General features: G+C 34.4%; 1 protein-coding gene across 4 annotated transcripts in view; it reads right to left on the bottom strand.

Annotated features, from left to right (window-relative positions):
• Positions 1-1835: 1835 nt before the first annotated feature.
• Positions 1836-17117, bottom strand: part of LOC129003073 (uncharacterized) — a 32559-nt gene continuing 17277 nt past the window's right edge. The window contains exons 10-14 of one of the 4 annotated variants that reach the window (XM_054431296.1): positions 16104-16305; positions 15087-15223; positions 12620-12790; positions 8262-8299; positions 1836-2445 (exon numbers count right to left, since the gene is read on the bottom strand). In XM_054431296.1, coding sequence (XP_054287271.1) covers positions 2401-2445; positions 8262-8299; positions 12620-12790; positions 15087-15223; positions 16104-16305 — 593 coding nt within the window. In that variant the 3' untranslated portion in view covers positions 1836-2400. Of the gene's footprint in view, positions 2446-8261; positions 8300-8873; positions 9367-12619; positions 12791-15086; positions 15224-16103; positions 16306-17117 lie in introns of those variants that run through there. The other 3 variants (XM_054431295.1, XM_054431293.1, XM_054431294.1) reach the window with 3 other exon arrangements.

Below are 17117 nucleotides of genomic sequence, written 5' to 3'. Positions count from 1 at the left end.
CTTTGCGGTGTGTTTGATCGCGTTAATTTTCATATGGAGTGTTGAAAACTGAATTGAACAACTGTGTTCACTATGCAAATAATTGTAAGTAATGTAAATGTTTATTTCTGTTTTATTTGAATTTTTTTATTAGGTGAACCCTTGCCGTGGTTTTGACTAGTTTATTTTTAGTTATCTTTCATTTTTCAACAATCAACCTAAATATTAAAGAGGTTTTTTGCAGTTTTTCTTGAAGTGAAACACTTTTAAATTAAGTTGAAATAAAGAGTTACAGTAAAATGTATTCAAATATTTTGTTATCATCACATTGAATTGGAGGTAAGCGTTAACAAAATTTTACTGTAGTAAATAATATTAACTAACATGGAAAAATCATAAAAATATTGAATTTAATTATTGTAGTATTATCACTCGTATAGGCTATGAATACGAACACATTGGTTCTTTAGAGAATGGGGATAGTTTGGGAGCATAGGTTAATCTATCCTACAAGATAGCACTACCTGGAGACATCTCGGAAACCTGAAGACAGCTACTTAGGATACAACCCGTTTTCCAGGATCCTATCCGAATATGATAAGACATATTGATCCCCTTAAATCATTTTGGCTACTTGGATCCTCCATGAGCATCTACAGCTTTCAAATACATTAATTTCATACATCCCGACTTGCAGGCAGGATACCTTTAAACTTTGCCGCCAACGTAGGTGGAATATGTCTACTGAAACTCTCAATGTTATCTACTACCTACTTCTTATAAACCAACTGATACCTTGATACTATTGTCTGACTACCTACCTGATGGATATCACATGAATATGCCTGACTAATTGAATATAAGACTACCTGATAACCTCGTGACTACGAGGATACCACACGAATACCTGGATGCTTGACTACCTGGATATTTCACCTATCGTCTGACTACTGGGATACCTCAAGACTAACTGCATACCTCGCGACTACTTGGATATCTCCCGACTACCTGGATACCACCTGAATATCTCCTGGCTACATGGATACCGCCTAAATATCTCCCGACTGCCTAGAAATCAGGTATACTTGAAGAATTTGTGTTGTTAAAAAGGGGAAAAAATAAACAATTTTTTAAGGAACTTTATTTAAAAACATTGTAAGAAAGTATTTTTAACAGTAGGAATAGCTTTTCTCAATATAAAAATTAACACACATTCAGCAGACTGAAGCCCAATCACACCTGTTAAACTAAATAATGTAGACCAATCAATGGTAAATTTTATCAGTCTTGTTGCAGTTTGTGTTATATAAGTCCAACCTTCTTTATTCATACCAATATTCCAATATTGTGGTGGCTGCCCTGATTTATGACTGTGTGCGCAACTTTGTACTCTGCCCCATATCTCCAATACTAAACCATTGCAATGACGTCATGGCATCCGCAGCACAGTTCAGTCATTCTGCCAAGACAAATACATTGGGATAGGGACTGTCTGGCCGTCGTCCGCGCTGTGTAGGAGACAACCAAACTTAGTCATTAATAAATTGAATTTTCTAATTATTTTATCTTTGTTTATTGTATATTGTTTTTAGTACTTGTCCAAGTAATTGTAATTTAATTGAGCTTAAGAATATTATATGAAAACTTTGACGATAAATTTGTTAGGAGGTGGCATCCTAAAGTCCTTAACTGGCAATAATTCCTTAACTTAATTCAATTTTTAAGTCATGATAACTTATACTGGCAAATTGATTTGTCTGGAACGTCTTACATCAAGATAAACTCGAAGAATTTTGTGTTTTTACAAGGGGAAAAAATTAACAATTTCTTCAAGGAACTTTATTTAAAAACATTGTAAGAAAGTATTTTAACAATAGACATGGCTTTTCTTAATACAAAAATAAACACACATTCAGCTGACTGATAAGCCGCTGTAATATAATCCACAAGTTTGTTAACATCATATTCAACGCTTACATAAAAAATAACAATACCGCACAATTAATTAATATACAAATACGATAAATCTAAAATATAATTCTGTCTTGTGACAATTCTTTGACTTTATTCTGAGCTGTATTACCCTTTTGTAAACAGGGCGCCAATGGCTATAGTGCCTACAAGATACATGTTCGAGGCACTGCTCATTAAGTACTTACTTTTCAGAATGAAACTACATAGAACAACTGTTTGCAGCTATAAAAAAAGACCTTGAATCTTAACAATGAGCATGACTCTTCAAATACAATAACTTCTAACATTAACCAGTGCAAAAAGTAACAAAATGCTACAGGTCTTTGGAAAGACACCTGTTAAACAGAACAATATAGACCAATCAACAGTAAATTATCAGTCTTGTTGAAGTACATCACGCCAAATCCGGGAATCCATCTGAATCGTACAATTCATCGCTGTCGTATTCTAAATCACTTGGTAATTCCGCCAACGCGCCTCCAAAAATAAACGCTGCAACAGAAGGATTACTTGAGGTATAATAGTTTTTGTTGTCAAGGTGGTACATTGGGTTTACAATGGGAGAGACTTATGAAACAGCAGAGTTGCCACCTTTGGCTTAGGAAAAATTGTGACGGGGCCTCCCTCTCCCCAGATTAACATAGGCATAAACATGATCATAAGGGACCAAAGTCGGGACAGAATCGGGATGGGTGGCAGCCCTGGATCTTAGGAAGAATACCACAGTATAATAGGCTACCATACACAGTAACCTTGGTGTTAATTATTTTATTTCCACGATAATTTAATTGGAAACGAGCTAGTCTATTCGTAGAGCACAAGTCATTACTCCCTCTTGGTACTGGGTTTAAATCCCGCCAATCATCAATGGATTTATCTATGTGGTAAAGTAGCGACCCAGTAGACCTATCAAGAAGTAATTTGAAAATGGGTCTGGGGTCCTAAAATGTAACGGTGGGACATAAAGATTAAAATATACCATACCAACTGTATAACACTTTATTTACCTAAACTCAATTTTTCATTATCATTATCATTAGGAGATAGGGACGCCACCAAGGTGTGTATTTTAACCCAAAAATGAGTGAAGGATGAGTGTGAACTGTTAATGTTTTAAGATGACCTGTGTAGCTTTTTATGGCTTTTTGAAGTAGAAGAACTGATATTTTTTTACATAAAACTGTTTATACCTCTCAAACAATTGATACACGGGGCCAGGCATAAATTGTGCATTTTAAGGCAACCCATACACGTAACGATCGGCCGGCCGGCCCGGCCTGAACAGTCCACGCCGGCCGGCCAATCGTTACGTGTATGGGGTCGTTTTCCGGCCAACCCCTGCCTTCAGGCCGATCGTTACGTGTATGGGGAGCCTAATAGGGTTCAAAACTTTTTTTAGTGGCAAAAAGAATAATGCAATACCCTTTTATTCTTGAAAGATAATGTTTGTTGAGACAGTTATTAGGTAAATATAATTACTGATTTACAATAAATATTTTTTTAAATCTTGATTCTCCACTGTAAAGAGTGATTTACCTACATAGTTATAAAAAAGTAGCCCATTTAAATCCATTTTAATAAACTTGTCTGTCTCTTATTTACAATCTGAAACATTTAACTGAACATTCAGCTGTTGACATGTAAATTGTTTTAAAAGAAAGTCGGTCAGCATCACTGAATCTTTGAATAGGAACTCTAGACACAAATCAAACGCTAGGGAGCAAAGATCTAAGGGAAATTACCTATTTAGTTACCATTCGTCCCTCCGTCTGATCATAAACTTTGAAATTACATCTCAATCATAAAAATCTGTTAACGAGGGGGGGGGGTCTGTAGGTAAATGGATATATCAGAGAAAACACTTATAAATATTATAGTCTGTTCACAAAATTTAGGCAATTTGAAGGGAAGTTACCCCACAACTATTTTTGCGTATATGCCACGACTAATTGACATTTTGCCAAACCTCAGCTGTTGAGCTTTTGTTTTAAACGTTCAAGTGGATGGGATAGCTTTTGTCCCCTAAAACCGCTCAAATTTTGTGAACGGAGTATAAGTACAAAGATGATAAATTTAAGGTATCAAATTTGCCACTCAAATTGCTCACAGCCTAATTTGAGAAGGATAACTTAATACTTTTCGATGAAATGGCGACCCCGACCATACAAAGTAGGTATTTTAAGCCAAGTATGAATGGAGATGAGTGTAGGATGAGTGGCGCGATCTTGTAGTCTTGTTAGTGACTATGGCCAACATATTCCTTAAACACAGCTGTTAATTAATATCAAATACAACAGCTGTTAATTAATATCAAATACAACTACAGTAATGGCAACAAAGGGACCTACAGTTTATAGTGGAATCCGAACCACATTTTTGCCTTGGTATATACGAATTGGTCTAATTATCAGGATAGTACTGCGGATAGTCGTAGTACTCACTCGTGCAGACGTTAATCCACACCAGAGAGTATCGCATCCACAGTGCATGCCTATAAATATCCACAATTTTAATAAATAAATAAACTACTGTTGGCTAGAAACAAAATGACTAAATATTGTCCGAACAGTTAGAACGAGCGAGTTACATATTCCTGATTGACTGAAAAGTACTGGAAAAGGAAGAAATGGGTGACTAAAATAATACTATTTCACCAATTACCACAATGCTAAGAAACGTTATTGACTATTATTCCAAAGTAACAGCATTTCCAATCTCTACATTGCACGGACAAAAATACACTGGTCTATATACTGGGTGAGCCAAAAAAACCTGACGGTTTCTGTTTTGTAATAAGTCAGCTTTTATACAAGCTAGAGACCTCCTTGTTTTAGTGAACGATTGCTTAGGTTATGCCATTTTTAGGTTATGTTTGGTGAAACATCACTCCATCCAAAGAAAGTTACTGTCTGGTGTGGTGTGGCACGGTTTGGAGTCATCGGACCATATGTTTTTAAGGACGAAAGGGGGAACACTGTTACTGTAAACTCGGAACGCTATGCGGAAATGCTGAGGGGGGTTTTGGTTCCACAACTGCGAATGTTAGGGATAGACATGACCGACACATGGTTTCGACAGGACGGCGGAACTTGTCACACAGCAAATGATTCAATGACAGTTTTGCGTGAACTGTTTCCCGGTAAAGTGATTTCAGGGTTTGGTGATGTGCCGTGGTCAGCTTGATCCCCAGAAAACTTCGTGTGGGAATACTTTAATTTTACTCGTGTTTGTTTCGATACCACGAACCATCCCTGAACTCAAGCAGAGTATTCGGGAAGAGATTGCTACTATTCCTCAAGCGATGATACGAAAAGTGACTGCAAATATGTAGAAAAGATGGGAAGCTTGCGTCTACGAAGAAGGTAGACTCTAGTGATGTCTAAGTGATATAATTTTTCATAAATGAAAATGGCATAGTAGTGAACAATATAACATTATTTAATACACAAAATTTTATTTTGTTCTTGAGTTATTTAGTATTAAAACCGTCAGGTTATTTTGGCGCACCCTGTATAACAAAAGCCTTCTGTAGGTTCAACAAAATATGGTCAACACGTCTTCCAGTCTACTCACACATCATTGTCAAACACTTTCTCTTTACAACCAGTCTATCTTAACCTAACAACTTCTGGGCTCTCAGTCAAGTATTTCTCCTCGATGCAATTTGCTTCCTTTTGATCCCTCAGAGGTTTTTTTATTATATTGCAGCTAGCCAAAAATGTTTTTTTTTTCTATTCCCGATTGTTCTGATGGAGTAAAACAACTTCATTCATGTCGAGTGTCTTAAGAATGACCTTTTCTGAGTAGATCCTTTTTTCAAAATGCCCAGAGTTGTTTCTTGTCTGTATAATGCTACTATTATCCAAATTTCCAAGGTTTTGATATATAGTGTCCAAGTTCCCAACGGTCCCATGTATAGGTGATGAATATTTTATAGCGTTTTATAGGGTTAATATAGAGTAGGATTTCAACATAGGTGCCATTATTGTACACTTAGGCATATATTTTTCAATTACTGACGGGATAGAAAATAGAAACGCTTGAATGAAGTAGGCACTGATTTTGATTATTGATGATTTTTCAGTGCTATCTTAAACCGATACCATTGACTATTGGATACTGAAGTTGTATTGATAGTCAAAGCCGATACCTCATATTTTATCCGATTGCAAGAATCACTGACCATATAATGTGCATATAGTCAATAGATCTTTTTTACATGACGTTACACTTATTCAGCGTAGCTGAAATAAGAAATAACGATTGAAACTGTCAAAATAAAATTCAAAACTGAGCTTAATAATGATGGTTATAATTTTGACTTTTGAGTGAAATAACAATAAGATCTAGGACCGACATCCATTTTAGCAAAATGGACTCAAGGAACACAAACACTGTCAACAAAATACAGAACTAAACCCAAAAGAAAACTGTTAAAAACTAAAAGAACACATCGGCATTTACTAAGTAAAAAAACCTTCCAGGCTGACCAACTGGGCAATTTGTAACGTCAGAAACTACTACGATAGTTGAAGCAGTGCTAAGCATTTTTTTGTACCAAAGAGCCATATGAAGCAACAAACTCATAGATTAAATGATATGTCATTAAGTACTTAGCATTATTTAATTTGTTTACCAAAGTTTTTTATTGTAAGATGTATATCTGTGTAAATGACAAATGTGCAACTATGCGAGTACGTTGTGAAACATAATAGAGATGTTGAAAAAACACAACCTAAAACACTTCTGTTTTCACAAATTTCACGAAAGACACATTCTTTCATGTTAGAAAGATTCTATATTTTCATAAGTATAATTGAATATGTCTAAACAAGTCAAGTCGGAAAAAAGATATTATCAAGTAGGCCTGACTTAGGTACATTGACTTAGGACAATAATTAGTCTGGTCATATTTGAGAAAAATTACCTAAAAAACTCTTACAAGTATATCTTAAGTTATAAGTATATCTCTTATAACTCTTATAACTTGGTACGTATATTGAATTTCACTTCCGGATTGACATACTAAAATTCCTCAAAAAAAACTTGTGATATGGATTTTCCATCCAGTTTTTCCCCGATTACTCAAAATCTATTCATCCTATAAATACCCCCGCCGCAGCAAACCTGCAGACTAAGCGAATTTCCATTTGATTTACACTGAAATTTCTACTTAAAAATATAACATTTATTCCCGATTTAAATTAATTAGTTTAACAAGTACTTAGGTTTGCTGCATCAGGGAGGTAAAACTGTTTTTTTTTATGTTAATAGTTAGTAAGAAATAAAAACATTTTTCAAATTTGATCAAAATATGTTCATAAACAAGCAAACTACAATAGTTTACTTATTCTCCATAAGAATAACATGGGAATTTTAAATTTACAATTTTTTGGAATTTTCTCCGTAACCATTAGGCGCATAATAACGCTTCAATATACTAAATTATTTGTTTTTTTAACCTCTACAAAATGGTTTGGAAAGAAATTGCTAAATTTTATGTTTTTTGGGTCAAAAATGCGAAAAACCTATTTTTACCCCATAAAACCCCCCGTAAACCCCCGTTTCCATGGTCCGATCATGCTGGATCGCGAACTCGTTTGAATAAACGTAGGTTTACACGTTTGTACCGAATTTCATCAAAATCGGATCATTTTTGCTCGAGTTATAGTGCTAACGGACACATATATATATATATATATATAAATATATAAATATATAAATATATATATATATGAATTTGAACGGATGGTGTTTTTGGTCTCTAGGGACCTCGAAACGGAAAAAAAAATCGGTCCCGCGTCCAGGTCTTACCATGAGTACTACGGTAATAGCTTATTCCCTATATGGGAAATTCGCTAAAAACATTAAATGTGCATTGTTCTTTAAAGAAAGAGCTAGAACTTTTGTCATGAGTATATATATATATATATTTTACATTAAATGTTTTATAGGATGAATAGCTTTTGAGTAATTTGGGAAAAACTGGTTTTTGGATGCCATTTTCCAAGATGGCGGCCATAGCACAAGTTCTTTTTTTTTAACTTTTAGTATGTTATTCCGGAAGTAAAATTCAATATACCAATAAACGTACCAAGTACTTATAAGAGTTTTTTTTTAGGTAATGGAGAAATTTTGATTCAAAATGACTACACTAAATAGGCTAGAGATGGCTTAACCTTTTAAAGCAAATTCCAATAGAACAGATTAATCAAATTTCATCTACAGCTATCTTCTCTGTTTGGTACGTAATGTTCAAGATTTATACAAATGACTGCCAGAAATTTCTGAATCAGTTTAGTACTCACTTGGATGACTCCTACAGGGGGATTAAAAATCGCATCCACTGTAAACAAATAATTACATTTGTAGGTTTTATATTTTTATTGATATCAATCAAAATATTCAAGTACACATTCATTACAGTCTTGAGTCATGTATGTTATTACCCTTCATGGTGGCTAATGTTTGGTACTAAAGTGATTTCTTGGATGGATCATAGTAAAAATATTATGTTGGGTAGTATAAATGCATCTCTTCTATTTGTTTTCAACCATTTTACTCTTTAGCAGGCTAAACTTGATTCCTTCTTTGGATTTCTTGAATTTCCATTGCCACCTTTTTACAGTCATATTTTGGGCTTGACTGCCTTCTTCATATTAGGAAGCTACTACTAATTCACTCAAATTTTTTACTTCACAAATATAAATAAATAATAGTTTAACAAAATCACAATAACTTTCGAGTGTTAGCTTGACACTAAACTTGATCAATACTTTTTGTAGTTTGAAAAAAAACTGTACAAGACTCCAACACAAAAATTCAAGTACAGTACTTATTCATCTCTAATGTAAACTACATAAAAACAGTTTCATTTATTTCAATACAGTAAGAGTAAGAGGTTTACTAAAAAACAATGGTTGGTTTGGAATGAGAATTTATTGGTCACAAAAATGTGTTTAATCATTACACAGAGTTATCCACATATAAAAATAATTGTAAAGGTATAATTTAAGGTAAGAATCATTGACCGTATCCAGTCACAAGTGACTAAATCCAACACCTTCCTCGTTGGAATAGCAACTACTAGCTGAATAACGCATAAACAAAACAAATTATATGCAAAATGTAAAACTAATCAAATAACGAAAATTAAACTTATCAAGTGAAATAACCATAACAAAAAATAACTCCTCAGTCTTTTTCCTTTAATGAAAATCAATTTTAATCAATTCCATTTTTCAAACAGTTGTTCGGAGTACGCCACTAATTTTTCTTCTTCTTCACTATCATTCGCCCAGTCCTCAATGTCTATGTCATCGTCATCGTCATCGAATCCGTAACTTCGAGTTTCATCGTTTCGAAACAGCGTTCCATCAAAGAGATCATCAAAATCAAAGTCACAATCACAGCCTGAAACAGAGAAATCCTCTGAAATCTTCATTGCAATCTTCCAATCTTGCCAACTTAAAAAACACTTCATCTTCACGGCTTTACTGTCGTCAATAATTTGCTCACTTTGAATTTCTTGAGAGCGAGTTCCAAACTGGGGCATCCAAAGAGTCTATGGAAATAAATGTAATTTTTCTGTTTTCCGGGCAACCATAGGAGTCAAACATCTTATTTAATTACATCTTATAAAACCCTTTTGACAACTTCTCCATTCATCGTTTGTTGACAATTATAAACTCTTGATCTTCACAAAAAATAGGAAAACGTACAACCTTTGATTAATGAAAACAATGTATGTATGAAATGTTTTTGAACGAATAAGTTGGCTAGATTGAAAAGGGAAAGTTATTCAATTATTTGTACAAACCACATCTACAATGCATGTGTAACCAATAAGGTTTTCCTGCATTAACAGTGGAATTTTAAAACAAATATTTACAAAGTAAACTCTATATTTTTCTTCAGAATTTTCTTCAGAGCTCCACTTCTAAAGACAAATTAAATTACGTAATATTAAGTTTACCATATTAAGTTGATTGTGAATTTTGTTTGTGTTTTATTAACTGATTGAGGCTTGATTTAGTTGAGTATGTCACTTTTCTAAAAATTGCAGTAAAACTTAAGTTATGGAATAATTTTTTGGTGGGATTGGGGGAGTTTTAAAGAATTTGTTCCTAAAAGAAATGGGAAGTTTAAGAGATCCATCCTTATAGTAGAGAATAATTAAAACTATTGCCAAAATGACATAGTAAAATCTATACTGAGACTGATTTACTTTGGTCACTGCTTCAAACCAGACAAATTAAACGAGACGAATGTATAACAGTAGTTGAGCAAACGGAAAACATAGTATAATCGTTTAAGAACGCCTTCGACTCCCTTCACTCCTTGCGCAAGAACATTTTCTACATCCAATAAATTGTATTTCACGTCTATCAACTGGTGTTGAACTTCAATAGCGGTTGTCAACTGAGATGAACAAATCTACTCCCAGAATGTGATATATACTTGGCGGAGGCAACAATTTTCTTCCACAGCGTTTAGAATAATACGACAAAACTGGAAACAGGCTAGAATGCTAGAATAGTTCTGGGTTAAGTAAGGAATACTACGTCAGGTTTGGACTAGTCCACTTGTCTGCGACACAAGCTCGAATGAGGCCCTTCAGACAACCCTTTTATACGATTCTGTAAACACGATAACTTTAGCAAAAACCATTCGATTTTGATGAAAATTGGTAAGAACAAACGCTTATTCAAACAAATTTGGCAATAAATTGTTACTCCAACCCATTCAATATAAGTTGGATGTTGAGCCATTGTAGGTTTTGATATTGTGTTAACCAGTATGATTGGATTATGGCAATGGAGTTTTATTGGGTGAAAACGGGATTAACCCATTTTTGACCCACAAAAAAATAAATATGTCGTAGAGCTTAACAAAATAATTAATTTGTCATTGAAGCTTTATTGTAGGCTACGCTTGAGGCCCGATTTTCTAGCTACCGAGCATCGCAGTAAAAAACCGCAGCGGTAAAAGCGATCTTGGACAAAGAAATTGATAATCTGTCCTCAGGATATCCACATAAAAATAGAGGGGCTTGGACCACATTTGAAAATTGTTAACGATTCTTTCATGAAAATGCCACTGGTGTAGACACTAGTTGATACGCCACTGGTGGTGAAATTTCAGTGGAATCAAGAATCGGAATCAGGCCTATCTCTATATTCAATTCAATATATTTAATCCCAATATTTGCAGCTCAATGAAGGGTTTCCCTAAGATACCATCAAACCATTATGAAAGTTAAGGATGATAGTAGTATGAGTTAGTAGAGGCCAGTTTTTGCTAAATAAGGGTAAAACTTAAGAATTTAAATAACTATTGTTAACCACTTCAGAGCATTCATTCATTAATTTTGGAATTTTATAATCAAGTCTTCCACCAAACACAAAATAAAACCATTAAAAAGAATCCATGATTTTCCAAGCCCCATACTACTTCTATTTAATTATCTTTAAAAAAAACCAGCTTCACTCGACGATCTTTTACGTTTGATCTTTTATCGGCAGAAAATTAGTTGGTTGTCACACCAGGGAAGTCCTTCCAAAACTAAAAATCTAAACAATCCAACTATAAAATTTTCTTCTATTTGGACAACCACAGTAGGGATGAGCATCGATAACCAATGTTTAAGAAATATCTATGGTCAATGTTTTTGTTAAACATCAAAGTATTAGGCCAACCATCAAAATATCAATGTTTTTCTACAAATTCTACAGTATTAGTAGTTTTAATGACAATTTAAATATTGGACTGAACAAGAAATTGAATTTTTGTATTTATTCCATTGAATAGCTGATAAATTCTGGATTAGACTTAGCCAAGAGTATATACAGTGAGAGTACAAAAGTTACCAAAAATAAATGTATTTCATTTACAATAAATTCCAACGGCGCTGATTTATAATAAACTTCTATAGCTGCAAGATCGATTAGTTCGATTCCTGCAGAAACAGAGAAACTGTCCCTTAAGAACGTCTAGCTTATACCTAGGGTTATCTTATAAAAAGATAGGGCATTTGCCAGGAATTATTAAGGAAATTGACAGGAAAGCAGGCTTACCTTTAAATAAGTCCATAGAGACACATAAAACATCACAAAATTAAAAGTAGAAATTTTCGTGGTCACTGACCACTTTTTCAACCACTGGAGATTGGAGCCTGTCAATTTCCTTAATAATAGCTTATACCTAGGTTAATTAAGAAAGGAGACAAAAATCCTAAAACAAAATAACATAGATGATCAATGTTTTTGCTCTGAAAACATTAATTTTTACATAACGATGTTAGAGGTGCATCAATGATTTATACCAATGTTATCATTGAGGGTTGACCTATCGACGCGCCATATTAGTCAAGCCCGTGGAACAGTTCCACTTGAGACTGTTCCATTGTGATACTAGTCTCACATACCTGTTCCATGGATTCGATGCTCATCCCTGAATCAAATAAATTTGCAAGGCATTTTAAAGTGAGACTAGTAAATTATGATAAAAATTTTGGCTAGGGGTGATAGATTTGGAGTAAACAAGCAACACAATTTCTGGAAGAGTTAACTCGAATCAGGAAGGATTGTGAATTAACAAGTAAGCTCGTTGACAGAAAGAGAAGAAAGCAACGCAAAACTGTTATGATACTAAAGTACAAAATTACCGATTCGCTCACAAAGATGGTCCAGGTCATCATCTTCGTCGCTGTCCGAGGGCGGGAAGAACATGTCGTCTATGAAGTCTGGTCGCAAATGTTCCTCGCTTGTGTCCTTGAAATCCAGCGTGAACCGAGGTACATTGTAAGAGGTTGAGGGGTTATGTTCCACTTCCGTTCCTAAAACACATGCAAGTATTTTATCATTATAACAGTTATTTATTTAAAATTAGTTTGGTAAAAAAAAGATAAGAAAAAAAGACACGTTATTGATTGAACATTTAAAGGAAGTAAGAAACGCACAGACTTTTTGGAAAGCAATGGGCACTTTTAAAAGAAAGGATAGCGATAGGATTGCAGAAAAAATTGTGCCGGTCACATGGGTAAACCATTTCCAGATCTTCTCAAACCGCTGCTGTCATCTGCTAGCCTCTTTGATTACTAATTAATTACTTGTAACCCTTTTTTTTCGTACAAAAATTATGAGCTAAATTAATAATAATGTGGCATAATACAACATTAAATTTGGTGGTGAGATAGCTAAATGAGTTAAATATGATTAAGATATTCTATTAAATAATAATACATTAAGTATTGTTGTTGCTCTCTGAGGGGGTGATGGAACATTCCTAACATCCTATGATAACTCAAATAACAAGACAGTAGGCTTACATTGATATTTTAAAACACGCATATAATTAAATCCCCAAAAAATCTATTAAATATCAATCTATATTTAGTAAACAAGAAATAAATTACAAATAATGGATGAAATGACATGAAAATGAAACATTACAAGTGAAAAGTAATTTTGTACTCTTTCAGGTTACATAATGTGCAATTGAAATTTTGCTCGGCCCAAGGTTATTAATTTAGATACCAGCTCTGCCCTAGCTTTAGTTACCCAAGAAATTAACTACACCTAGCTGAAGGCAAAGGGGCTCTTATTTCCTGGTTCAATGTCGACTCTCAATAGCCGTTTGTGATAAACAGTTGTCCAAGCCGGCCTACACATTCTTCCTTCCATTTAATTTTAATTGCTTGGCTGCCAATGGTCCAAGATGAGCTGCCCAATCGCTGACATCCAAAGCTTCAAAACTGATTCCCAAACCATGGGTTTCCCCAGCAATTTCCCAACGTCTGCACCAAAGTATGTTTTTTTTTTTAATTCACTGCTTGATCACTGTTACACTGCTGCAATAGACTAACCCGTTTGCTCTGGCCCTGTCCCGTCAAGAACACGTTGAATAGGCTTCGAAGCTGATCCAAACAAACAAAAGTTTATATTGTACCAGCAAGTTTAAGAATTAAACAGTTTTGCCTTGTACATGCTATTTTTCTTTGCATGTGTATACATACTCGGAACTTGATCTTGATTTTTTGGTTTCGGTTAATTAGGTATGGTAACCACAGATAGTAGTAAAATTCATGAAATAAGAATCTAGAATCCTGATCCAAACAAAATCCAAATCACATGTTCAATTCAAATGCGATACCATGCAGCAGAGAACTTTCTGTAAACATTGGTTCATACTGTTAATTTACTTGAAAGTAGAAAACATACAGTGGGTACCAAAAATAAAAACACTAAACAGGTTCTCATCTGCTAACGCTAGAATGAGTATCTCACGGGATCACAGCAAATTACATAATCATTTCTCGGAATCGCAGCCACATCGGTGATATCTTTCGATCAAGGCAAAATTTTGAGATGATTTTCCCCGGTCATGGCAACGCCTGTGATGACTTATAACGATAGTAACTGTAATGATTTGCCAATATCACAGCAACACCCGTGATTTTTTTCGATGTCGGACATCTTTTATCATATTTCTTAATTGTGGCCAAAACTGTGGTGATTTCCTGCAATGGCGGTAACATCCAGGATGATTTCCTACAATCGCAAAAACATATGGGTTGATTTCCCGCGATCATAAAACATCAGATATGATTTCTCCCTATCGCTGATCATTATTTAACGTCATAAGGGTCTTAGGCGATCGTGGCTAAATCCGTTTATTTTTCTAGCAATTATGTCAACATTTTAAATCATATCTCGATCGCAGAAATAACTGTGATGATTTACTGCGATCGCAATAACACCTATGATGATGTCACTTGGTTGCGGTCACATACACGATAATTTCAACAAAGATTACTATTTTCTTTGTGATTGTGGCCACATCTGCGATCATCTTGTAATCAGTGCCAAGTTTATGATGATTTCTTTACCATTTCCCCGGTTGCCTGGACACCCGGACTGAAATAAGCGGACCTAATGAAATGAGCTGTTCGATGAAAAAAGGATAAGTTCAGAAACCTAGAATATTGTGTGGAGGTTCTGTGATTCTGTGGAAGGGGGTCAACCCCTAATGAAGTCAGATGTCAGATGTAGTGACAGATGCAGGCCTGTTTGGCTGTTGATGTACAGAAGGCCTAAATGCACAAAACATTACAAACTCCAAAAATATCTTACCTCCCACGCAGATCCTCAGGGGAATGTTGTTGGTTCTCATCTTGACAGACGCCACTGCAGTCTCAACGGTACTAATGGTAACTCCTTCACACCCGCTCAGATCAAACAGCTGTAGCTCATGACACAATGTAAGCACTCTGTACAACAAAACAAATCAAGTTGTACAAGTGGCGTTTGTCCCATTTAGAACTGTTCGTATTTCTATCGAGTATAAGTACCGAAAATAATTTAAGATTAATTACATGAACCATTAGACAATGGTCAAATCTGAGAAAATAAAAATTAAAAGATTTTATGGTTAACAAAACGTTATACAATAAAAAAGAAATTTCTTGACCTTGGTTTAGATTTGAAACCATAATCTGGTCTTTAAAACTTGGAAGAGCAATTAATTATGTAATTTATTCATTTCATTATTCATATTGTATATGAAATAATAATTTTACTTCCTTTTTTAATTATTATTAAAAAGGGGTGGGAAATAGTTTTGAAGTTTAGCGTAAACCACTTGTTTACACCATTCAATATAATATATGTCTATCTTTAGTTTTAAATTTAAATTAAGGGATTTTTTAGACACAGAGTTCAGCTAGCTTACCTGTCACAAAATACTATTAAAGAGTTTAAACTCAATAAATCTCAAATCCACCAAACTTTGAAAAAGGTTAGGCTTAGCTATTTGATTGGTGAATGTCTATTCAAAACTATGGAGTTCAATTTTAAAGCAAAGGAATGATGAAAGAAGACTGTGTGATACAGTGGTACGTTAAAATTTCAAATGTCCGAACAAATGTTCACAATGGACTACAGTGATTGACTGTATTGTGACTGACAAACTGATCAGGAAGCCGTTTCACAATTATGGAACTTGTTGAAAATTTTCTCTTGAAATGATTCATAAAAATGTTGTACCCAATGAAACTTGCTGTGGCAATAATATTCTGGAAGATAACAACAAAAGTGAAAACCAAGTTTTAAACCATTTCAAACTCTTTATCCAGTAGGTACAGAACTTACGCCTGAGGTCCCTCATCAGTAAGACTTGGACAGCCTCTGCAATCAAGCTGCTGCAGTTTGCAGTTTCGAGCAGTCAAGTTCTTCAAAGCTGTGTCATTGGTGGCCTCCAGGTAGGAAATGTCGAGATGAGTTAGTTTCTTGAGACGAGCCAACATAGAGATGCCTCTCTCTGACACTCCTCCGGCGAATTCCCCACCACTACCTGCAACATGAAGGTAAGAACCTAAATAGTCGTTGGTGGCCTCCAAGTAGGATGTGTCGAGATGTATCTTTCTTTGCCGATACATCGAACAGCAGCTTTTGAAAAGACACCATTCTATACAGGCAGCCGATTATTTAATAAACTACCTTCCCATATTCGCAATGAATCTTCTGCCAAAGCATTTAAAAGAAAACTTGTAAACTATCTAAAGAGCCATATGTTTTATTCAGTAGAGGATTTCATTTTATATAGTAATAGTGGTTTGTAAAATGGTTTATGTGGAGAGTTTGTTTTCTCATTATGTTTAAGTTACATTAATTTAGTTTTTAACATTTTTGTTTCATATTTTTGACATGTCATCTACCATTGAGGAAACTCCTCTGTATATGGTGTAATTTGTGACAATTTACATGAATAAATGAATAAATGAGTTAATTTCTTGAGATGCTTTTTGGATTTTTGTACAAAAAAACGTTTATCCATAGGACATTTATACATAACAAATCTGTCCACATCACTAGAGATTTAATTTTTTTTTTTTTACTCTAAAAGAAACTTGAATTGTTTTATAGTGGAATAGATTACAGAATAGGACCGGAACCAGTTCGAGATTAAGGGGGCTGCCTGTACATTCCTGAAGAGCTGAACTTTAAAATCAAAAATGTGCAACCTATCCACTCTAAAACAAAATGTAAATCTTTATAGATGAATTGTATGGTTAAGATTGTATGTATTAACATAAATTTAACACTATTCACCAATATTAATTGTATAAAGTTATAAAGATTATTTGTTTTGATTTCAAACGATTG

The sequence above is a fragment of the Macrosteles quadrilineatus genome, unplaced genomic scaffold (genome assembly GCF_028750875.1).
Source record: "Macrosteles quadrilineatus isolate MER2022 unplaced genomic scaffold, UCM_ALF_1.0 Scaffold_9__3_contigs__length_116548681, whole genome shotgun sequence".
NCBI lineage: Eukaryota > Metazoa > Arthropoda > Insecta > Hemiptera > Cicadellidae > Macrosteles > Macrosteles quadrilineatus.
This window is presented reverse-complemented; position numbering and strand designations above follow the sequence as displayed.